General features: G+C 36.9%; 1 protein-coding gene and 1 long non-coding RNA gene across 2 annotated transcripts in view; one reads left to right on the forward strand and one right to left on the reverse strand.

The window, feature by feature from the left end:
* The first annotated feature begins 852 nt into the window (after positions 1-852).
* Positions 853-20,246, forward strand: LOC135211157 (sodium-coupled monocarboxylate transporter 2-like). Its single transcript, XM_064244339.1, has 11 exons — positions 853-1,010; positions 10,800-11,445; positions 11,606-11,794; positions 13,576-13,730; positions 13,991-14,131; positions 14,352-14,576; positions 15,028-15,146; positions 15,604-15,758; positions 18,338-18,564; positions 18,971-19,071; positions 19,875-20,246. The coding sequence occupies exons 2-11, from the start codon at positions 11,119-11,121 to the stop codon at positions 20,114-20,116; spliced, it is 1,881 nt and encodes a 626-aa protein (XP_064100409.1). The 5' UTR covers positions 853-1,010; positions 10,800-11,118; the 3' UTR covers positions 20,117-20,246.
* Positions 18,966-24,866, reverse strand: part of LOC135211159 (uncharacterized) — a 107,927-nt gene continuing 102,026 nt past the window's right edge. Inside the window, exon 3 of the long non-coding RNA XR_010313629.1 lies at positions 18,966-19,115. This is a non-coding gene — a long non-coding RNA (uncharacterized LOC135211159). The remainder of the gene's footprint in view (positions 19,116-24,866) is intronic.

A 24,866-nucleotide genomic window follows, 5' to 3' on the forward strand; every position in this document is an offset into this window, starting at 1 on the left:
ACGCACGAGAATGGGCAAAAAACTCCGACGGTATGGAGATACCTGTAAGATACTTATATGGACTGCACTAAAATTACTATTACTATATATATATATATATATATATATATATATATATATATTATATATATATTATATATATATATAATATATATATATCATATATATAGTATATATATTATATATATATATATATATATACTATATATATAATATATATATATATATATATATATATATATATATATATATTATATAACACCATAGGTTTTTAAATGATGGTCCTTTCATTTTACTTAAAAGGGTTAAAGGCTTCAGTTTTTACACATTTCGTCACATTTTTCGACCTTCATCATTACATTTCTTAACTACTTAATTATTCTCAGCTCTTTAACTTTGTTGGAAGGACTGATGTAGTGGCATATACAACTGGTGTATACAACTTTGTATGTCTGTCCGTACTGTCTCTTTAGTATATTTATTATATTATAATTACTACCACTTTGTATCAGTTCTTCGTTACCGGTCAGGTCCTACACCCAGTCTCTTATTTTTTCATCTGTATACTATACATATATATATATATATATATATATATATATATATATATATCTATATCTATATATATATATATATATATATAGATATTTTAAAAATATATATATATTATATATATCTATTATATATTTATATATATGAAAACTGCCACTAGTAGGAAGGTATATAAAACATAATAAACGTTTGCTGTATAGAACTGTGGAAACTTATTTGTACTCTCTCTCTCTCTCTCCACGAGGCTGTTGAGAAACAGCCCTTTTTGTAACATCCTGAGTCAAGTGACGAGATATAAGCGACCTACGCCACGAGATCATGTGGCCAAGGTCCTGTCAAGTGTTAGTGTGTGTGGTTTAGTTTGCCGTTGCTCTCAGTAGCCAGGGGGAAACGTAGCGGACTAGTACAACATTTTCCCACGAAGTTTGTGCATGGAACAGCGACTTCGATAGTATTGCGTAAGTGCCTGATACATTTTTCCGACAAAGTTTAAGAGCTGAAAACATTTAAGTAGTTATGAAATGTTATAATGATGGTCGATAATGGTGAAGAAATGTGTAAAAACTGAACATTTTAAAATGTAAGGCCGACCATTTCAAAAATTAGGCTTATATCATAACATCATTATTATTTGTTGGAACGGTACTTCCACTTTAATGACAACCGAAGACTTACCAGCGCTGGTTAGAAAAAAAAAAAAAGGTCTGAAAATACCAAAAATAAGATCCTTTTTAAAGGGGATTTAACGAAGCCAGAGGTAACAACGGGAATTCCGGAATCCAGGAAAAAAGTGGAAATATTACGTATCTTAAAATTGCGCAATATGGCCAAGCCCATAAGGGCAAAGGGAGTGTGAAGGCGAACGGATTCAGATACAGTATTTAAACATGAAAACGGATACTTCTATCTCTTCCCCGTAGGAGGTAGTACCTTCAATGCTCCTCGTGCGGTGCAATGTAGGCATTACTTAAAGTGCTTTGCAGCGTGCCTTCAGCCCCTAACTGCAACCCCTTTCGTTCCTTTTACTGTACCTCCTTTCATATGCTCTTTCTTTCATCTTATTTCCCACCCTCTCCTACCAACTGATTCCTAGTGCAACCTCGAGGTTTTCCTCCTGTTAAACCTTTCAAATCTTTTACTGTCAATTTCCGTTTCAGCGCTGAATGACCTTATAGGTCCCAGTGCTTGGCCTTTGGCCTTAATTCTATATTCAGTCAATCAATCGATACTAATATCTCTCGGTATGTTACCGAAAGAGAAAAATATGAGAAAGTGGATTTTGTGAGTACAAAATCTCAGCAAAACACGAACGAGATGCGAAGCCCCGGCACCGAGTGCATAACTGCTTCTTTCCTTCTTTTTTTTTTTTATTTTTGGCAGCAAGAACAGCTGTGCTGTGCAACACGTGAAATGCTCCACGAGATGTAGTAATGCAAAAGAAGAATAGCTGATGCATTTCGCTGAGCATCGAAGGGAATAAATCAGGCGTATTCGGGATTAACACAAACTTTAAATGTCCGCTTCATCCGTGTTGACAAACTCCCAAGATGATCGGGAGAAAGCGTCATGGTTTAGCTTAGCATTAGAAAAAAAAAAAAAACTAAAAGTCGTTTACTTTTATAGTCAGCATTTCGGAAATAGTTTTAAATCTGAGAAAGACCGTTGTGTGTGCAAACGAGTGTCTCAGGATTTGGCACCGTTATCTGCGCCAAAGTGAGAAATACCCGAGAAAGTTTTGCCTCATTTCCGGTCGTTATCAGCTGCTGATGCTGCTGCTGGTTTTCTCCATTCTTCTTCTTCTTCTTCTTCTTCTATCGGATGCTTTTGCAGCTGCTGCTATTCAAGGTAATCTACTCATATTAGCCTGTACGATTACTTTGGTTCCTTCTTACTCTCCCCGCCCACCCGCCCTGCAACCCGCTCCCTCCCCCATCTCTCTCTCTCTCTCCACATGTAACTTAACATTACTTGAGATTTCATAGTCCAAACTAGAGTGGTCTGGTTTCCCATTACTTTTCGAATCCTTTTCGTTAAAGCTCTTTTGGAAAACGGGGTAATTCTTCTTTATAGAAGAGGTTTTGGGACTTGGCTATAAACACATTAAGGTAAATACGTAAACTGTCATTAAACAGGTGTGTATGTGATCAGAAATTTAATATGAGTTACACACACACACACACACACACACACACACACACACACACACATATATATATATATATATATATATATATATATATATATATATATATATATATATATAATCTACAATTCTAGTTTTGTTCCTTGGTAAGGAATGTTCAGCTGCTACAGAAGGAAAATATCTTTGTCACGGAGGCATTCATGACCAAACAGGGGAAGGTTCACTGCATTCTTCAACAGGCAGACATTTTCTATCACTGGTGGTCTGCAGTACACCCAAGTTGGGATCTGATTTTTCATTTTCACACGAACACCAAAATATATTCAAACGAACTCATCTCTGTCGTGAAACCGACAGCAGTCTTTTAGAATGAGATACAAGATTCCAAAGCTCTTAGTCATTCCCAATGGTGACAATTATACCACTAGTCCGCCCGGCCGCCAGGTCTGGCATTTTAATGCCATATTGGCATTTTTGAGGTTTGGTTGGCATTCATTTATTTTAAGTTCATGCCAAACCCTGTTTGGCATTATATTTGGCATATTGACCGTTCGCCGTATGGGGTATTATAATGCAGTCGTCAAATGTTCCCTCCCCCAATTCTCTCGAATCAGCCCCTGAATGCTCCTTAAAATTTGTGTCATTTTGACTGCTTGTTCTAACCCTGCAAATATAGGGTAAATTTTCTAAAAATTAAATTAAATTAGATTAATAAATAGTTTTATTTTCTTTCTCCTTTGAAATCTTACCTTGAAATCACATCTGGGGCTTCGGCATTTGAATATCGGAGGGTATTCCCTAGTGGGTGCTACAGGCCGTGTTAGCCAGGGCCCGTGTCGGCACAAGGCTGAATTTAAAACAACAACCACCAAAGGGATTAATCCTTTAAACGGTGACCTACCAGAATGTGTACGTGGCTACTTTTGTGCCACATCTACGATACTTCACCACTTTTAGCAAAGACGTATGTGTTTGGAATTAGGAAGAAGCTGTCAATTAAACTGTTCTGTGGCTAGATTTAGTCACTTTCCAGTGTTTAAGTCGCTATATTTTGCATTTAGCAACTTTTCAGCCACTTTCTATGGAAACTAGAAATAATTCTGGCAACTTTTCAATAAACCCAGTAGAAGGGGGCTTAATCTGCCAATCAACTCCCACCCTACCTTACCCCATGATCCTCGTCCCTGACCGTTGACCCAAGTCCAGAGCATATGCATTTAGCGGGTGCATTCAGATTTGATCTTTATATACCACCCATTAAGACTTGGTTTTTCCTGTGGTGACAACTCTCGTGTTTTTCCTCTGAATGGGAGGAGGACACAGTAATCTGCCCAAGAGCAAATCAAGTTAACAGGGAAGAAGCATACCCTTTCCCTCGACTTCCAAGGTCTAAAGCGAATCCTTCTAAGAAGGATTATATCTGCGGGAAGCATTCAATGGGACTTACATACCCGTAGATATGACAACTCCTACCTGGCCCCACCCTAGCGATCTTAGAAAAGTAAACGCAGTATAGACTGAAATTTAAAAATAAGGAAATATTCCGTGATTTCCGTGTCCGTCGTCGCCAAACGACTTATTCAGTCGGAGCTGGACATCTGTACTGTTACTGTGTGGGCTAGTTGCTCGATCGCTTAATATCTCAGACTAACTGATCAAATGTGGCTTTAGCATATCTCTGAATCATAATTGAATTATTCGTGAATTTTATCAATTTATCGCATTAAACTGGTTATTATGCAATATCTGTAAAGAAAAAAAAAGGTGTTTTCAGCCTAGACAGTGATTTCTTTCATTCAAAATGGGAAAGTGGAAGACTGCTTATGAAGAGGGTAGAAAATATAACAAAGACTGAGAGAAAGAATTCAAGTGGTTAACATGCAGGGGTAATGTGTGTCACTGCAAAGTTTGTAACTCTGAAATAAATACAACGAAAAAAAGCTCATTGGTTCAACATGGGAAAAGCGCAAAACACGTGCAAAATTGTGATGCGGTACCGAAAAGGGGAATTCAAACCTACTTTGGTGGAAGCTCTTGTGAAAAAAGAAATGTCAAAGAATTTGAATTGAAATACAGTGTTGCTGTTGCCTGTCACGCTGCTATACGGTCTGTTGATCATTAAAGATGATTAAAGAATATGGCCAGAAAAGCGCACTTGGAAATGTGAGACAGCACCAAACAAAATGTGCCAAACTTATAACTAATGTCGTTGCCAAGTCATATTACGAAGACCTGATCGAGGAACTGACGAATGTAAAATTTTCATTTTTGATAGATGAGTCTACAGATGTATCTGTATGCAAACTTCTGTGCCTGTGTGTGAAATTTTATTCTACACGTGAGAACATCGTTAAAACTGAGTTCCTATCACTGATACAGATAACATCAGCTACAGCAGAGAACCTTTTTAAAGTGATTTCCGATTATTTTGCTGACATAAATGTTGATTTAGCGTATTGCATAGGATTTTATTTTCATCAGATGGTGCAAATAATGTGTGTGGTGCCCACAATTCTGTCTTGTCACGGCAGAAATTAGTATCACCAGGAATTATTTTCACGAAATGCACATGCCACAGTCTTGCTGTGTGTGCTAAACACGCATTCAAAAAGCTGCCTGCTAATTTAGAATACTTGCTATCTGAAATAGCACGATGGTTCAAATGTAGTACTCTTAGGAGAAAAGAGTTTTTACAGGTATTTAATGCCATGCAGGAAGAGTATGTTCAGCCATCCAGATTCATTACACCAAGTACAGCAAGGTGGCTTGTGAAAGGTAAATGCATATATGCCATACTCACACAATGGCATGAACTTTTCCGTAATTAATGACAGATAGAAATTATCATGCTAGAGTTTTGAAAGAAATGCTTGATGATCAACAGAACTTTTTGTACTTGACTTTTGTTTTGCCGATCATTCAAGATTTTGAGAAGGTTAATGCAGCTTTCCAAGCCTCCAGTGCAAATCCTGCCAAAGTTTTTGATGATTTGAAACAACTGCATAACTCTCTTGTGGTGAGGTTATATGCCTCAAGTTCATCAGCCTCTCCTGCTGTCTTGCCTTTGGAAAAAATAGACTTTGGAATGACATTTGAAAGAGAGTGCTTGAAAGCACAGCTAGGCCAAGAAGTCATACAGATCATGAAAGTCAGGTGTCGTGAATTTTTGGTAGAAGCTAACTTGCAGGTAGAAAAAAGGCTGACTGAAAACATTGACATTATCATGAGTGTAAATAACTTTTCTCCAGAAAAATGCTTGAGTCAGATGAGGATTGATTTTCAAAAGTTACCAACTAAGTTCTCTGATGTTCATAAATTTGATCTTGAAAGAGTAGCTAATCAGTATAGAAAGCTTTTACATGTCAACTGGTCTGAAGAATTTCATGAAAAATGTATCCCTGTTAATGACCCGGTGGCATTCTGGTCTGTTATTCTGAAGTAAAACAATGCTTTAGACGAAAACTGCTTTGAAGAACTGGCACTTTCTGCACTTACTGCATACTGTCTGCCTCTAAGTAATGCAGTGGTTGAAAGGATATTTTCCCACGTGACAAACGTGAAAACAAAGTTGAGGAATAAACTTTCAACAAGTATGCTAGCAGCTATCATCAGAGTGAAAACCAAATTACATTTCAGTGCTAAATGCTGCAAAAATTTCAAAGTTACTGAAAGAATGCTCAGCTTGTTCAATGACTCCATGTATACATCGGAAGGAACATCATTAAGTTAAAAGGTAAGTTAGAAGTATCAGGCTTATAGTTATCATTTCCAACGAATAACATATATATATATATATATATATATATATATATATATATATATATATATATATATATATATATATCAGATATATGTGTACACTGTTAAATGAGTATGGATTTGTTTACTAGTGTCTTGGCTACTGTTTCATATTGACACTGCAAAGAAAATATTCAGTTCGAAATAATACAATAATACTGTGTATCTCTCTCTCTCTCTCTCTCTCTCTCTCTCGTACTCTCTCTCCTCTCTCTCTATCTCTCCTCTCCCCCTCTTCCTCCTCTCTCCTCCTCCTCATCTCCCCCCACTCTTCTCTCCTCCCTCTCCATTCATCCTCCTCCTCTCTCTCTCGTCTCTCTCTCTCTCTCATCTCTATCTATCATATATATATATATATATATATATAGATATATAATATATATGAGAGAGATAGTATTTCGAACTGATGATTTTCTTTCCAGTGTTAATATGAAACAGTAGCCAAGACACGTAAACAAATCCATTTTCATTTTACAACATTATATATGTATATACTTTGAAAATGATAAATATAAGCATGATACTGCTAATTTACTTTTAACCTATATATATATATATATTATATATATATATATATATATATTATATATATATATATATATATATATATATAGTCGCAAGCAGTTTGGCATAATTTGGCATATTTCCTGGCAACCCCTAGTGTTGTTTACCTGACACAGCAGGTTTAGGATGCCTTGTAAGATTATTTCGTCAACTACAACCATATTCTCTCTAGCAACGAGCATTTGGACTTTATAGAGGAGATCCCGTTACTACACATTCTGAATGGCGAGAGTTCACCTCCGGATGACAAAAAGGTCGCTCTCTTGAAATAAGTTGAGAGCAGATCTTTTAGTGTACTGAAAACTTCAAGGGCATGGCATCTGGACTTAAGATCTAATCCAGGATCATGGCAATGATTCCAGCAACGTGGATACTTGTAGAGAAACTCTCCATATTCATTCTTACAATATCACCTGATGGGTTCATCGTCTTCAGATTGCCAGAGTGAGTTATATTAAAAAAATAACATATCCTTATCAAATATTTGAGCTAGCCCATATGCATGAAATGACACCTGGGATGTTATGTGCATAAAGATGTTACAGGACCGAGGGGTTTTCACAGTACCATAACAATACCCAGTTCTGTAAACCCCCACCTCGGGAGATCTTTTTATTGTTTCCATTGGGCCTGGGGTTGGTAGGGACATTAGGTTATCCATCCCCTCTGATTCAAATGAAAAAAGATATATTCACGCACGTTAATCCCAGATTCACAACTGATGCTGCAAAATGGATTAACTAAAATCTTACGTATGAAGGATTTTGTATGAATAACTATCTGTAAGATATGAAGAACCCTTTGTTGAATGGACGTTTGGTTAGCTCATCAGAGGACAGGAAGCCAAGATGATGATAAGAAAATAACAAAAAGTGCTTTGTGTACTTCAGTTTCTAGTGTGGATCGACGATCCATTCTGTCTTCATATCTATGACAATCTTAAATATTTATTTTTCTGGACTTCAACTCAGTCAACATAATACAGTCATCAAAGTGGATTACTTGCTGTGGCAAAGAAGAGTTACGATCACGTGAAAACAAGCTCACTCGCAGACCTATTCCCCTCTCAGTTCAGCAGCAAAACCAAAACATCTTAAAATTAGGGCAAGACCATTCTACATAAGAAAAGAATGTCTCAAGTTAATTTTTTCTTTTTAGAAAGAACCTCTTCGAACTGATACAAACAAATCAAAATTTTAAAAAGAGAAACGTGAAAAAAAAATTTATTAAACAAGGAAATTTTTTTCCGACGATGGACTAAAGAGTTTGGCATTTTTTCCTACATCACCTAAATGCAGCAGTGCTATGCTTCATCACTGACGTCACTCATGCACGAATGTCAAGTGCTATTATTATCATCATTATTGTTAACCAAGCTGCAACCCTAGCTGGGAAAGCAGAATGCTGGAGGCCATTGGGCCTAAATAACGAAAACTCACCAGTACAGAAAAAGAAATCCAGAAGTAAATATTAAACTATGAAAGAAGAATAGCGGAGAAAAACAAGGACGATAACTAACAGCAAAAAGATAAAATAACAAAGTAACACCAATGCAGCAATTTAACTACAGGATTAGTAAGATCATTCATTGATTTGGTCACAATAGGAATACCCAAGACTGTTAGGATTAATTGTATATCTACTAATATTTGGTGGATGGTGTACTTTGTGAGATCTTATATAGCTTTTGCACAATGAACTAACTGAATGACCGTGAAATCTAAAATGAGACTTCTGCTGAGGAACAAACAGGGGAACAATATTCGAAGCATGGAAGAATAAAGAGAACTGAAACATTTCCTAATGACAGACAGTCTGTCTCCAAAATTCTCGGAAGAATTTTCAAGAGTATCAATTTTTTGTGCAACGAAAAAGGACATGGACCAGATGTGTTTCTCAAAAGTGAATTTGCAGTCCACAGTGCCACCCAGAATTTTAAAATTAGGTAAGGAAAGACTACCAATGAGAAGATTTAGGTGAAGAGGGAGAATCCAATGGCCTGGGCTGCTGTTGTGAGTGTTTAACTTCATCCGCCACAGATTGCACCAAGTACCGATTTCAGGTTAATCTTTCTTAGTTAAAATTCAATGCTTATAATAAGAAATGGTTCTCCAACTGCTGTCTTGTCCAAGTTGACAGCCAAGGGTCTCATGATCAACAAAACTGGAAAGAGCGCTAAAGTCTGAACCAACCGTTCAAACATTATGACCAGCATCCAGCTACTTCTGTGTGAGACTGGAAATTGAAAGGAGAGCATCACAAGCCCTGAAACCCTTACGAAAGCCAAACTGCAGACTCGGAAACACATGATTGCATTCAGCATGGGGGGTTAGACATTTTGCCCTCAGCCATTAAAAAAATTTAGATATGCAATGTGCAGAAATTAGTTTGTAATCAGCAGGGCTAGAGCTAACCCACCCCTATTTACTTGTTGGAATAGCATTACCAATTCTACAGGTGCAACTCTCGAAAAATACAGAACTTTGGACCAAAGCGACAAAATTTTCATTAAAACAATGAGAAAATGCCGGTCTGCACCTCCACAAACATTATTGTTGAATAAAAGATTCTTGATTTCACAAGAACGAGAAGCTAAACTAGTTAGTTAAGCTTCAGGAAAACAGGAATGGGGAATATTGAGTCTTTTTATTGGTTTCTGTATATTCAAGTTGTACTAATTTTTAGTTGTAGAATAAACTCTCTGAGCCACAGTAATTAGTTGGGTACTAGAATCCATGTCAAGTCACATCTATTCCTTTTCCAAAGATTACAAGCCTCCTGTTTTTCCAAGTAATCGTGTCTACAGTCATCAATTAATTTGGCTTCATACTCATAAGGTAATTCAACAAACGATTAATTCGTCTGCTTAAGATGCTGAGTAAACCAAAGTTTAAAGGAACAATGGGTTCAACTTCTTTATACGACTGTGACCAATTCAGAAGTGAAAGATCACCGAAAATTCCATTGTAGTTGGACTGAGATCTGATATGAGTTATATCACATTACCGTGATTCATATACATACATCGAGCTACAAATGTCCTTTAATATCTAATTCGCTCTACCTCGGAATTAATATATTTTCATAAATGTTTAACCGAAGGGGAATTTTTTTAGTCGATAAGAGATTTATCGGCTCCCGGGCGCGAACCATCGAAACCAGCAAATCCAGGTTAAAGCTTCACTGTCGTCCTGGATTTGTTGGTTTCGATGGTTCGCGCCCAGGAGCCGACAAATCTCTTATCGACTAAAAAATTCCCCTTCGGTTAAACATATATGAAAATATATTAATTCCGAGGTAGAGCGAATTAGATATTAAAGGACATTTGTAGCTCGATGTATGTTATATATATATATATATATATATATATATATATATATATATATATATATATATATATATATATATATACACACATGTATCTGACAAGAATTGGACACTTTGGGGACTGCTTGTTCAATGTTATTGATAAAGAAACTACAGCATGATCACAATATGGAGCCCGAAGGATCGTGTGGTATGTTATTATTAATTGCAATATGATATTTACAAAGAAGGTATATCTAAAAACAGATAGTCAGGGGACAGAGGCCATATTTCGTAAATGGAGAACTCTGCTGTACTTCATGTCTTGAACTTTTATTACCTTGGTATTTTGTTCAATCACGAAAATTCCTTTCACTTAAGTAACAATGAACATTTTTACAGCTATATCAGGAACTAAAATGACTTTATTTTTCAGGGTGATGCTTAACAAATACCTTTAGCAGATAGGATTCGGAGCTACAGCGACTTGCAGACCATATTGTCCTACTGTACGAACTTTTCAAATCTGTGAAAGGAATCTTTGGCGCCAGAGTGTATGCGGACACCAAAGGACGATGAGCAGTGTGCTGCTATGGGACTTTCTTTTTATGGGTACTGACAGAGTAAATATAACTCCGCAATATTTCCACGGGTGACGGAAAATCCACAGGACAAAACGAGTCAGCGTCGGGAAAGTCGGATGTGTCACCTTCAACTCATCTCCTTCTAGAGAAAAAGCCAAATTAATTGCGACAATGAATCTGGGTGATCTGGACATCGCCTTCTTCAGTATCTCTCTCCTCGCCAGCTGTGCCATTGGCGTTTACTATGGAGTCCGAGGGCTTCAGTCGACTCCTCTGGAGTACCTCCTCGGAGGGCGGTCCATGAAGCCCTTCCCACTGGCCATGAGTATGGTGGTGGGCACCGTCTCCGCCGTGACTATCATGGGGAGCGCGGGCGAAATGTATGCGAATGGCACCCAGCTCTGGGTCATGGATCTGGGTATCGCCATAGGGATGCTCATCGTGGCTGAAGCCCTCGTACCCATCATGTATCCACTGCAGATGGTGTCTCTGTATCAGGTGAGACAGTGTTTGCGTTTTAAAGAACCACTAAATCAGGATAAATGATAACAGCTGATTAAATCGCCGACACATAACGCTTGGGAGCTTTTTTAGGCACCGACATATATAGGTAGCTTCACTGTCCCATCAGTCACCGGATCTCTTTTTCTTTGACCAGTACATCGAGAGCCGCTTCAAATCCAAGAGTCTGCGTCAGGCGACGGTCGTCCTCCAGCTCTTTTGCGCCTACTTCTTCATCGGATTCGTCCTGTATCCGCCATCCATCGCGCTCAAGTACTTCACCGGTCTGCCCATCATAATCAACATCTTCATCATGGGCGTCACATGCACAGTTTATTCGGCCTTTGTGGGTCTCCTTTCGTGAATGCAACTTGTTATAACCTTTATCATCTAATCGTTTTCCAGTTTCCTAATTAATATCATTATCACCAGTAGGGCCTCCTAAAGGCGATGATGACTCACGAAGCTTCAAGTAAAACCATCAAAGGGTTACCTAGGCATCCCAAATGGTCTTCCAACGTCAAACTGCTACTAATATGACACACGATACAATGCGAAATGATTGTTTATAGCGGAGAAAACTAACGAATTCGATGGTGAAATCATCAATTTTGAGAAAATAATAAGGCAATGATTAAAACGGCATTTAAATGTGAATCAATATTTTAAAAATAAATCTTATATGGAATGAAATTTAAAGATGTAAGGTTTTAGCTGCTGAAAGAATTTTTCTTTTATCTACAATCTTTTCAGAGATATTGGCATTTGAATAGAGTAGCGTTAGGGCCGGGCTATGCCAGGCCGCCAGAGATGAGCCCGTTTCCAGTAAGGCTTCGCTTCGCTCTTAATAACTCCACATTTTTATTTGGAGAACAGCTTGGAAGGCTGGAAAAACATCCTACCATGAAGGAGGAAATGAAAACACTACTGTGCTACCTATCTCACAGAATTCGCGCAACCACGAAAAACACTTTTAAAACAGAATAAAACTACCAATGGATCGCTTTCGTTCTTTTTGCCAACATCACTCGAGTTTAGTTCTCGCTAACCTAGATCACGAGAGTCCCATACGTCTAAATTATTTGATCATTATCGATATCCTGAAAAAAAAAATTAAAGGTATTCAGTCGACAACTTGGTTCATTTCCATGTGCTTCAATAATTATTTTTTTAAAACAATCATTGCTGTTGCCGCCGAGTTACGGCTTTCGATGGCAAAACTGTCTGAAATGACAATGTTTCGCACCGTGATTATTGGAACACTTATGCAAGGGTTCAATCTCGAATTATAGAATAGCGAACGAAGAGAATATTTCTTAAAATGGAAGTTTCATTTATTTTCATAAAAAGCGCTAATTTAGCATGGAAAATGAAACTCATTGTTGTGCAAATTTATACTAAGCTAGAAACAGGATCCCATCAACGAAATGAAACAAAGTTTGGTAATAAGTAGCACAGGAACTTACAATGAATGTCAATTCATTTTATTCCATTTTTGAAAACTTTTATATTTGACTGATTCTCTCTTGGTTCTTCGAGTAGATGGTTTTAAGACCTGAATTTTTACACTTGTATAAACCGAGGTGGTCCAGGCTCGTTTTCTGAAAAGTTCCTGAACAACATTCTTTCATGACAGCCTCCCAAATTGGTGACTTAGTTTAAATGATTAGATGTCCTATCAAAGCATTAACTGAGAGAATAAATGGCTATAAAATCTAGTTCTGTGCTTGTTGCCTTCAGTGGTTCGACAAGGCGTGATCTGACTTCCGGCTTACTTGGGGTGCGTGCTAAAATCCACGTTCAAATAGAGCGGTGTTTCACCAACGAAAATTAAAATAAATATGCTATATTTTATTAGAAATAATTTTTCTGTACTGTTTAACATACACATTATTTATGTTTTATATTTTCATTCTAATAAGTAAATCATAAATATCCTATCATAAAATTCCTGTATCTTTAACCCAAGGTCAAGGTGAAACACCTTTTTCAGACCTTTTTAGCATTTCCTACCTCGCCAACAACAATAAAGTAGTTTGTAAGCTTACTCCCCGAGTACGCAAAAATCTTGGACTATTATTGTTGCGAAGAGAAACTAACCTTCCTCCTTCTTCCCATCAATTCCAGGGAGGAGTGAAAGCAGTGGTGTACGCCGACGTCTTCCAAGCTCTGGTGATGGTCATTGGAGTCCTGGCCATCGTGATTCAAGGGTCACTGCAGATGGGCGGCCTGGATCACATCTGGGACATCGCATACCATGGCGACAGGATCGAATTCTTCAAGTGAGAACCGCTTCCAATTTATTCTACCGCTTGAAAGTGAATGAAACAAAAGTCTCAAAAGAAAATGACAGCACTGGCATAAAATAAGAATTGCTTGGTAATCGATGAAGTTTAAATAGCGTGATTTTTTTAAGAAGTGGAATACTAAATGGTATGTATTCTCAGAGAGCTAATAATCAGGAAATAGGTCCAAATGGAAATATTACTTTGCCATGAAATGGAATACTTTGCCAATAGTAGTTTAAACTCTTTCCAAACAGTTTCGCTCTCGACCCATATCAAAGACACAGCTTTTGGCTCTGCCTGACCTACGGTATCTTCTTCGCTCTGAGTACCTACGGCGTCAACCAGAGCCAGACGCAGAGATTCTTCAGCACTGACTCTGTCAAACATGCCCAGTGGTAAGTCATGATGGAGGGATAGAATCAAGCAGGAGAGGATATGCTACAAGGGGAAGTTTGTAAAGATTAGGACTACATAGTCCGTGACTTTCTCTAAATTCCCATTTTTTAATCTGGTTTTGAAAGGAGATAGTTATGAATAGAAACTCAGTACACAGAAGAGTAAAAATGCTCCAATAGAGCCTTCACGTCTAACGTATTTCTATCTCTACGCTCTCAGGGTCTTATATTACGCTGCTGCAGGAATGGTGTTCCTAAGGGCGATCATCAACTTGGCAGGCCTAGTGATGTACGCCTACTTCCAGGATTGCGATCCCCTCACCGATCCCAATAATGTGTTGAACGACCCGTCTATAGTCGTGATCAATTATGTGCTGGAGGTCCTCACGAAAATCCCTGGGATGTCGGGAGCTTTCGTGGCGGCCATCTACGCTGCTGTCCTTAGGTGAGATTTGTGAAGGATGCAATATTAAAGTACTGAGCGAAACAGCACTATATATAGCTGCGCAAAACAGATGAATAACTGAACCCCTTAAATAAGAAGTTGAATTAATTTTTAATCTGGCAAATCCTACGATAACTTATTAAACTAATTCTTATTCGGATTGCAAAGACTCTTGAAATCCAACAGAATGATAAACGCGTTGAAGGGTCGGGTGAGATGGACAGAAATCGATCATTAGACAAACTTTTCATAAATTCAGAAAACAGACTTAAAGAGTCTGTTCAGGTACTCGACCAGGGCTTTTTTTTTTTTTTTAACAATAGGGCAGTTCCTGACTCGCATTAATGAGTGCATTGCTCAAGAACGTGATATTTTTAGCTACATAAATAAGCTTGTAATGGATTTTGCCAATACGTTGCCATTTCTTACTGTAGTTTTATCACTTGGACAGCTCGGTGTCAACTCAACTCAACTCCATGGCGGCACTGCTTTGGGAGGATTTCCTGAAGGAAATCAGATTCTTCTCCGATTCTTCTGAAATTACGAAAGGACGGATTCAAAAGGTTTTAGGTGAGCTGCAGCATCTTTTTTTAGTTCCGTTGCCTGCCGGTATAAGCGCTGTTTTACCATCATTGCCATATATGCCATATAGTACAGCCAATATCCTGTCACTATTGTTCTCTACGGTTCTTCTGAGGTCCCCATTTGGATTGAAGTTCATCTTTACAGTTATTCACTAAAAATGTATTTGATTTTGATTAAATAAAGACTTTAAGAGAAAAAATCATTTTTGTATAAACTGACTTACACATTTATAGTGGATTGCGTATTTTTAAGCAAACAAATTTGCACAAATGTTTGTGTACACGTGTGAAAAAGACCGTGGTGAGACTACACATCCCTCCTGTCGTTTCCAATTCTCTGTAAGGATCATATAAAGATTTTTCCATTGGTCCCTGGTGTTCATATCTTTCTTATTCACCCACCGTCAAGAGAGATTGCATTGTCAACTTTTGTATATCCACAGTATTGATCTCTGGAGTTCTAGGACTTCTCTGTGGCTTTGCAGTATCTCAGATGGGGTCTTTCTTCAGGACTCTTCTGACAATCAACGGCGCCATGACAGGACCTCTCATTGGCCTGTTTCTTGTTGCAGTTTACTTCCCATGGATAAATGCAGCGGTATTATTATTATTATTACTTTTATTATTATTATTATTATATTATCATTATTATTATGACAGGCAAAACAAATGTTCAATTATCTTCAAGATCAGGGAATGCTAAGAGAAATATGGCAACTTATGATATTCATAGTCTCTATGATTTTATATTTATAGCCAATGGGAACAAAGATAGTTAGAACAAATCGATGAAGATGAATGGACACGTGCGTAGCCTACACGATATTATACGAGGGTGATAAGGCAACGCAATCGTGCAATAATCATTAGTTCCTGTATGCTGAGATCATTTTAGGCTTAGGCGACCCAACGAAAAATAGCAAAAAACTATACTCTGTTTTTTTTCATCTGTCCATCCGCCTGTGGTGTTTGCGCATGGTAACACTGCGTCCCGGGCATTAAATAATATCCTATTTCGAATATTAACGGTGTAATTCGCAAACACTGAATTCTTAAAACACTTTCCAGTTGCAAATGTACGCCCAGATATCCTTTTATTTACCTAAAACTTACACATAGCGTAACAATTTAAAGCCCGGGACGCAGTAATACCATGCGAAAACACTACAGGCGGATGGACAGATGGAAAAAAACAGAGTACTATAGTTTTGTCGCCTTAATAAACGAAAAGGTTGACGGAAATAGCCAACTAATGGACTTTTGGGGTAAAATTTCCAACACAATATTTGTTGGAATAACAAAATGAACAGATACCTTTCAGCCATGAGAGGAGTTGATGTTTATCCTCAAGGAGCTCTTGAGAGCAACAATCAAACTCAAGAGAAACAAGTCATAAGTACGCGGAAGTTTCTACGGTTCAATCGAGTTTTCTGTACAGCTGCTACAGCGTATAATCAAGGCTACCGAAATAGATCTATCTTTCGGTGGTCTCAGTATAACGCTGCATGAGCCACGGCCCATGACACTTGATCCACGGCCCGGTGGTGGCCTATCCTGTTAGTTTTAAAGATCTGAGGGAGGACAGAAGAAAGTGCAGACGGACAGTCAAAGCCGCCATAGTTTTATTTTACAGAAAACCAAAAACTAAAATAGTGCTCACACAGGGATGGCCCGACGGGGGGCGAGTGTGGGGCTATTAGCCCCCTCAAAGTTGATTTTGAGTTGGACAAGACTTGACAATATTTGTTGTTTAAATACACACCTGTAGTGTGTGTGTGTGTCTGTGTGTGTTTTGTGTAATTATGCGTGTGTGTATATATATTATATATAATATTAATATATATATATATATAATATATTGTGTGTGTGTGTGTGTTGTTTGTGTGTGGTGTCAGAAATTAAAAATCTATATATACGACGCACACACCACCACACACAAACACATACATAGGCTTATATCAACTTAACTATATAGAGTTGGTAAAAATAGGCATACAAACATACCACTATATATGTGTGTGCGAGCGTGTGTGCATTTATATATATATATATATATATATATATATATATATATATATATATATATATATATATATTCTCTGTACGGAAAAAGGTGAGACCTCATAGATGTGAAGATCAGTATCATAAGCGCCTATAGATCTAACGACCAAAACCTTTTACAGTTTTAACGATCGTTCAAGAGCAGTTTATCTGAGACCTCAAAACATAGAGGTAATTGAACGAAACTTTAACAATTCTTAAGCATGATGGGAAAATTTCTGCGTCAATTGAAAAGAAGTGAGGGACATTTTTCCTGGAGAAGTGGAACACCGGAACTTACCTACCCTATTCTAGGACAATCATCAAAACGAATTGCAACGTAATGCTTTGAAGGAAAAGTTTCATAAGAGGTAGAACAGTGGACTTGTGCTGTGTGTGTATATAGGTATACGTACGTGTATATATATTATATATATATCTACTATATATATTATATATATATATTATATATATATACATATATATATATATATATGTGTGTGTGTGTGTGTGTGTGTGTGTGTGTGTGTGTACCTACTTTTATAAGTAATCCCAAGTAGCTGTTAATTGTTGGTCTTCAAATAAGTACATGCGACTTAATTTTTCTTCCATATGGGAAATGAATTAGGCTAATCAAAAAGAAAACAGTAGTTTGCAACTCTTACCACTTCATTTAGCAAGTTCCGTTTTGAATCATTGAAATTATTCGTGCAATTATATTCATGAAATAATAAATCACTGGGGGGGGGGGGGGGGGGGGGGGGGGGCGGTCGGTCAAGGGTAATTAAAGGACCGTGTGAAGAGGCGAAACGATCCTTCGTAGTCGTAATGGTTCCACAGACCTCAGAGCAATGAAGTCCATGTCGCAGGAACATGTTATCTAACATTTTCTTTAATTATCTTTCCTCCAAATTCTCAACAAAGTAAGAGGAGGAATATGCATTTAAGATGTCAAATACTCTTTGCCATGGAATACAAAAATAATCAGTATAAACTAAACAGATATTTTAAGCATAATTTACAGCACTTTTCATTTCGACCTTTCCTCATAATTAAAGTTGTGTAAATCATAGTAAGTCTATAAATTCAAACTGTGACTGTTCAGAGTCTGCGCTGACCTGTCTGTCTGTTCGTCAGGGTGCTGCTTTCGGCTTCGTCATCTCGATTATCATGAACGCCTGGTTCGTCGTCGGCCAGCTCTTCACCTTACCTCCCGCAAAGTACTTACCCTTGTCTAGAGATGGTTGCCCCAGTCCTTCTTCTCTGAATGTCACGACTATCGCCAACTTCAACTTGACCACCGCCGCAGCTGAAATCATGAATATCACCACGACCGCCGAGCCAGCCTTCATGGACGACGATGAGTAAGTAGTCGTCAAAAGTAAGCGGTTCAGCTCTAAAGTATATAAGCTGAACAAGGACCATTATCTATCCATCAGGTGTTCACATTCAGTTTCAGAGGGTTTTTCTTCCTCGGTCTTTCAACGTAATGTTGTCCTTTTCTTTCTATAGTCTCATGGCACTAACACAACTCTCTTAACGAATGTTCAAAATAACGATCACTTTCACAGAATTTTCCTGAATGGTTCTGAAACACTGCTTATCATATTCCGGAGGAAGGTCTACTGCACATTTTTCTGGTGTCAAATTATTTAGAACTTTTATCATTTACAACTTATTATCAGGGCAAAGAATGGGTGAGGATTCTGCTTACCCGCTCTACATATGAAAGGGTTATAGTACTACTATAGACTTACGTTTGGTTTTCAGGGACTCCGGTCGCGGTTTGTACGCCCTCTCCTACTGTCTGAACTCGGTGTGGGGGACGCTCATATGCACTGTCATAGCTATTATCGTTACGGCTGTCACAGGTAGGGGCTACTTGGCTGTTCCTTTTGTGCTGCATAGTCAGCACCTAATAAAAGACATCTAAAGTAAATTCAGTTAGTCTCTGATGGCAGTTACTGAAGCAGGGCAAACACTGATCACATAATGCCGCTGTGGGTCTATAATCTTAATATTAAATCTGCTTCAGACTCTAAAAAGTAAATTCCAAAATTTAAGATTTAAATTATCATTATTTGTATTTCAGTTTAATTTTGACATAAGATATTCTAAATTGATTAAGATACTGAACTTCTTGAAACCTAGGCCAAAGAAATGGATATGTCCAGATTAGCGAATCCACTATTTTTCAAGACAATATTATACCAATTTGATTTAAATGTGTATGTGTATGTATATATATATATATATATATATATATATATTATATATATATATATATATATATATATATATATATATATATATATATATATATATATATATATATATATATAAAGAATCAAAGTGATATAATAATGTCTTGAAAAATAGTGGGTTTCTTTACGTTATATACGGAAACGAATAATTTTTTTAAAACATTAAGTGAAAGAATTCGATTTAATATTGATAGGTAATTAGTTATATTTCTCATTACTTGTATGTTTACAAGTTTGATTAAAGCTTGCTCTCCTTGTTAATGGCCTTCGGGCTTATTCTCTATGAAAGTTTTCTCGTTTTAAATAGTGGTGCTAATATAATAGTCTTCTCCTCAAAGAATGAGTTATGGAACTCAAAATCTCTCTCTCTCTCTCTCTTCTACCCGAAACCATCTCATTGTTTGTCTCAGGTACAAATGGTCTGGACGATATCGACAAAAGGCTAGTCGATGCGAAGTCCTGGGCCTTGTTCGAAAGAATCACCGTTCTGCAGGGCAGAGAGCCCCTTGTCAAGAGTGTTTTGAGGAGGTCCTCCACAGCCCAAAGGTCCAACAGCTACAACAAAGGAGACACGGAAAACCCTTCGGCGTTAGAAGAACTATCTCCTGACGGCGTAGGTCAGCAGAAGGTGAAGAATGTAGACGAAGATTAATGGCCTCCTTCAAGTCACGTGGTTAGAAACGAGGATACTTCCGGTTATTTCTTCGTTTTGCTGATGGTGTGTTGCATAAACTACTCATGGATATGGTGTGATGTGAGGTTCAGTAAAGTCTCATCAGTGACTGAGGTGTTTGCCTACGTTTTCCGCTTAAATCCTGTGGCACTCGAAGTATGCAAAAGGGTACGATGTCATTTGCGTGCATCGCAGTTTCTGGCGGACATTTATTTGAAATGTCATCTTCGGATCCAGAATTATACAAAAATATGAATAAGAACTAAAGTAGGCTGTTTTTAAAATGGCGATGTACAGGGTCCGTTTTGCATGATAAATCAAGCATATCTCTCATAAAAAAACAAGAAATAATGACTAAAGAATACGCAGAGAGAGAGAGAGAGAGAGAGAGAGAGAGAGAGAGAGAAAAGAGAGAGGAGAGAGATAGAGAGAGAAGAGAGAGAGAGGACGAGAGAGAGATTGGAGAAGAGACTGATGAGGACACTATATACCCGTTCGATGAAAATTTTGAAGAACAAATAAATTCTAACGTACCTGGATAACATCCAATGGCCATGTTTTTCTCTAAGGAAACCGCTTTTCGACCAAAGTGACAACGTTCATTTTCATTGTACCTCCTTCCTATCAAAGCATTCAGTACAGTTTCCATTATAAATATAACCATTTTTGTTTGACTACAGTAATGAGAACCATGTGGTTGTGTAAACAACCAATTTACATGTCAGTAAAATGATGATTCTGGATCCATATTTTATTATTCAGTAATCCTATCAGAGAAATTAAAGTATCATATTAATGTGTATTTACTCGGGTTGGCACTGCTTATTATCATACAATTTAAGAGCACCAATGTGCACATGAATAAAAATATGCAATTAATAACTTTATGTAGACAACACTTGTGGAATCAAGGGGGCACTAGGTCAAAGAACTTCTTTGATGTAACCTTGATGATGCTGTTTGAAGAGAGAGAGAGAGAGAGAGAGAGAGAGAGAGAGAGAGAGAGAGAGAGAGAGAGAGAGAGAGAGAGAGAGAGAGAATCATCCTCAAGTTACGGCCGTTAGGACAGAAAAATATGGCAGACGTCCTAAATGGCAACAAGTTTTCTCTCAGAGTTGTCTCCACCCTGATCTGTAAAGAAAACGGGAAAATAGAGAGATTACTAACAGACCTTTTCTTGACCAGACCTTTTCTTGACCACAACAGAACCTAGGCTTCAAACATCCGCTTCCAGCTTCCCATTACCATAAGCAAAATCAGGGAAGACGCTTGACCTCATGTATTCCTGGAGCAACCTGGAAAGTTACACTTTTCCCTTTACCCTATTGAGAGCACTGGTCATCACTAGACAATTTGTTCTCAGGAGCTGTAAATAATCTTTCGGCACCATTGTTGCCTGAGCAAGAGTACCTCACCGCCGAACATTGCCGTTTTACAGCGTTCCTAAGAGAACTTTGGAAAAGGCTCAGCATTTTGTTACAGCTTTACCTAAATCTCCGGGTAATGAATCTTCATGCCTGGATGTTTTCAGTGAGTTGGACATCCTGGAAATATTTCAACGACACATTTCTTAAAATGTCTGACAACGAAGCCCTTCTACTACTCAGTTTAGTCTAGAAAGAAAGCAACAGCCATCTTCCCTTTCTGGATATCGCCTAAACAAAACTGTAACACGGGCATTCAGCCCTTAGTGTATGTGGAAGCTACTGCCTCAAGGGTGCTAGGGAGTGCCCCTCACTTTACCGTGAGACCTGCTCCAGTGCCTACATCTGCCATTCCCTCTCCCACTGCAATAGTTGCACCGTTACCCACAGCCACAGTGAACTCAAAAAGGCCATTCGACTACTTGTGTTGTAGCCTTTCCAACCCCATGGCCAAGGGGGTCACAAGATCATATTTTAATCGAATGGTACAAACGACAGCGACACGCACTCACACCAGGTCAAGACCAGCTCTACACCGAAGGGCCACACTGGTATTGCCAAAGTGAAAACTGTTGTTTATCCAAAGACCAAGTCATGCAAATTGTAATGAAAAACATTTGTCTGCCAAGGAGTCTCTTTTGGCACACCAAGATAACACCATCAAAAGGCATTACAAGGACCGTCATAGACTACACGTTATTAGAGAGCTCCTTATCATTGTAACAAAAATGATTGATTTCAATCAAAGCCTGGAAGCTTCTCCCTAATAGATTCCCTTGGAGCAAAAGAAGAAAGTCCTCGATAAACTTTTAATATTAGGGATTATTCATCCTTCCAACGCTATGGTATCTATAGAACACCCGCAACACACCTGAGATCCCTTACTATATGGCAAAGCAGCCAATTTCCCGAGCACTGAATTGTTCAGCTCCTACCACAACCTTTAAAACATGCATTCTGACTTTTAGTTAACCAACCCTGACTTTTGATTAGCCTATACTTTCTTCTCTACTCTATAGTTGAGTATAAATACTTATTTTCGTGTATTTTTACTCATTTCACAGCCAAATAAGACTTGCTGGCTTGAAAAAGTCCGAAGCAATGAATGCAACTCTTAAATCATTAGAAATTAAATGTTTAAACTTCCCGCTGATGAAACAAAATTTCAAAAAGGGCTGGGAAAGACCAATAATTAACTGCCAAGCATTTATTACTTTCAATATATATATATATATATATATATATATATATATATATATATATATATATATATATATATATAAATATATATATATATATATATATATATATATATGATATATAATATATATATATATATATATATATATATATATATATATATATATATATATATATATATATATATATATATATATATATATATATATATATATATATATATATATATATATATATATAGTATATATATAGATATATATATATATATATATATATATATATGATATATATATATATATATATATATATATATATATATATTATATAGTATATATATATATATATATATATATATATATATATATATATATATATATATATATATATAAGGCTTGAAAAAGTCCGAAGCAATGAATGCAACTCTTAAATCATTAGAAATTAAATGTTTAAACTTCCCGCTGATGAAACAAAATTTCAAAAAGGGCTGGGAAAGACCAATAATTAACTGCCAAGCATTTATTACTTTCAATATTTATATATAATATATATATATATATATATATATATATATTATATATATATAATATATATATATATATATATATATATATATATATATATATATATATATATATATATATATATATATATATATATATATATATATTATATATAATATATACTATATATATATATATATATATATATATATATATATATATATATATATATATATATATATATATATATATATATATATATATATATATATATATATATATATATATATATATATATATATATATATATATATATATATATAATATATATATATATATATATATATATATATATATATATATATATATATACGTATATATATATATATATATATAGAGAGAGAGAGAGAGAGAGAGAGAGAGAGAGAGAGAGAGAGTGATGGGGGGGTTCGAATCTTGCCTGAGGCAGATGTACTCTCTCTCTCTCTATCTACTTATCGTATATAGATCCTCTTGGTGGTAACTACCTAAAGGATTCATCATACGATAAGCGCATCTGCCTCAGGTAAACTGAATGTAATATTAAGGGTTACTTGTAGCTCAATATTTAACAATACAAAAAGTCGTGTGAATTAGTCACAAAATTATTACTCACACACACCCATAAAATAGGTCATTAATGGAATGTGTAATGACTGATGTTAGCAGATGATTGGGGATAGTGAGGAGAAGCTGGTTAGACTAAGGAAAGAATTTGAAAATGTGTTTGCAGGAGAAAGTTCACAGTAAATGCAAGCAAGAATAAAGTTATCCTATAAGTGAAAACCAGGAAGATGGAGTATGTGAAGGAACAGAATCAGAATATTTTTTATAATTATCTGCTAGTAAATATAGCGGGTGATAGTAGGATGCGAGAAGAGGTAAGTCTCAGAATAGGTGAAACAAAGAAGGTAACAGGATGTGTGCAAAAGTCCGTAAGGAGGCTTGAATCGGCTCTTCTTTCCCACCGTTATCCCTACACTAAGGGGTTGGTTGCCTGATGCGACTTTCCTTACAACATCAGGCATGTTTTATAGTCTGGCAAAGGGTTTTTTATGACCGCTGTCATCAACCACAGTTATTGGCCCACCGCCAATAACTGGTTGATGGCAGCAAAGGCACGCGGTCGTAAAAACCCCTTTGCCAAATAATAAATCGCCAAATCGCGAAAACATGAAGGAATTGCTTAACCAACTCTCCTATATGGAAGAGAAGTGTAGATGCTGAATATAAATGAAAATGAAAGAAAAAAGTTGAAAATGTAGAGACGAATTCTTTGAGCACTATATGTGACAAAAGAAGTGAAAGGTTAGGAGAATGGAGATACAGAGGTGGTAAAAGGGTTAGTGTAGACGAAAGGATAGCTTAGAGCGGCATGAGACGATCTCGTTATATGTAAGAATGGAAAATGACGTGAAATTCAGAAGAATTAAGAGGGAGAAATGACCTAGAAAGGAGCGCTGAAAAGAGGGGGCCTCATTATCCAAGTACTTGCAAAGTGCAGGTAAATGTTGCAGTGCGTGGAATAGGTCTGGTTACCCATGTAGTTGGTGCGTGGCTACAAAG

This window comes from Macrobrachium nipponense, chromosome 4, assembly GCF_015104395.2.
Source record: "Macrobrachium nipponense isolate FS-2020 chromosome 4, ASM1510439v2, whole genome shotgun sequence".
Lineage (NCBI taxonomy): Eukaryota > Metazoa > Arthropoda > Malacostraca > Decapoda > Palaemonidae > Macrobrachium > Macrobrachium nipponense.

Coding starts and splice junctions, on each gene's coding strand:
- LOC135211157 (XM_064244339.1), top strand. CDS start 11,119: ATGAATCTGGGTGATCTGGACATCGCCTTCTTCAGTATCTCTCTCCTC. Junction 13,731..13,990: donor GACAGGATCGAATTCTTCAA/GTGAGAACCGCT, acceptor CTTTCCAAACAG/TTTCGCTCTCGACCCATATC. Junction 15,759..18,337: donor TCCCATGGATAAATGCAGCG/GTATTATTATTA, acceptor TCTGTTCGTCAG/GGTGCTGCTTTCGGCTTCGT.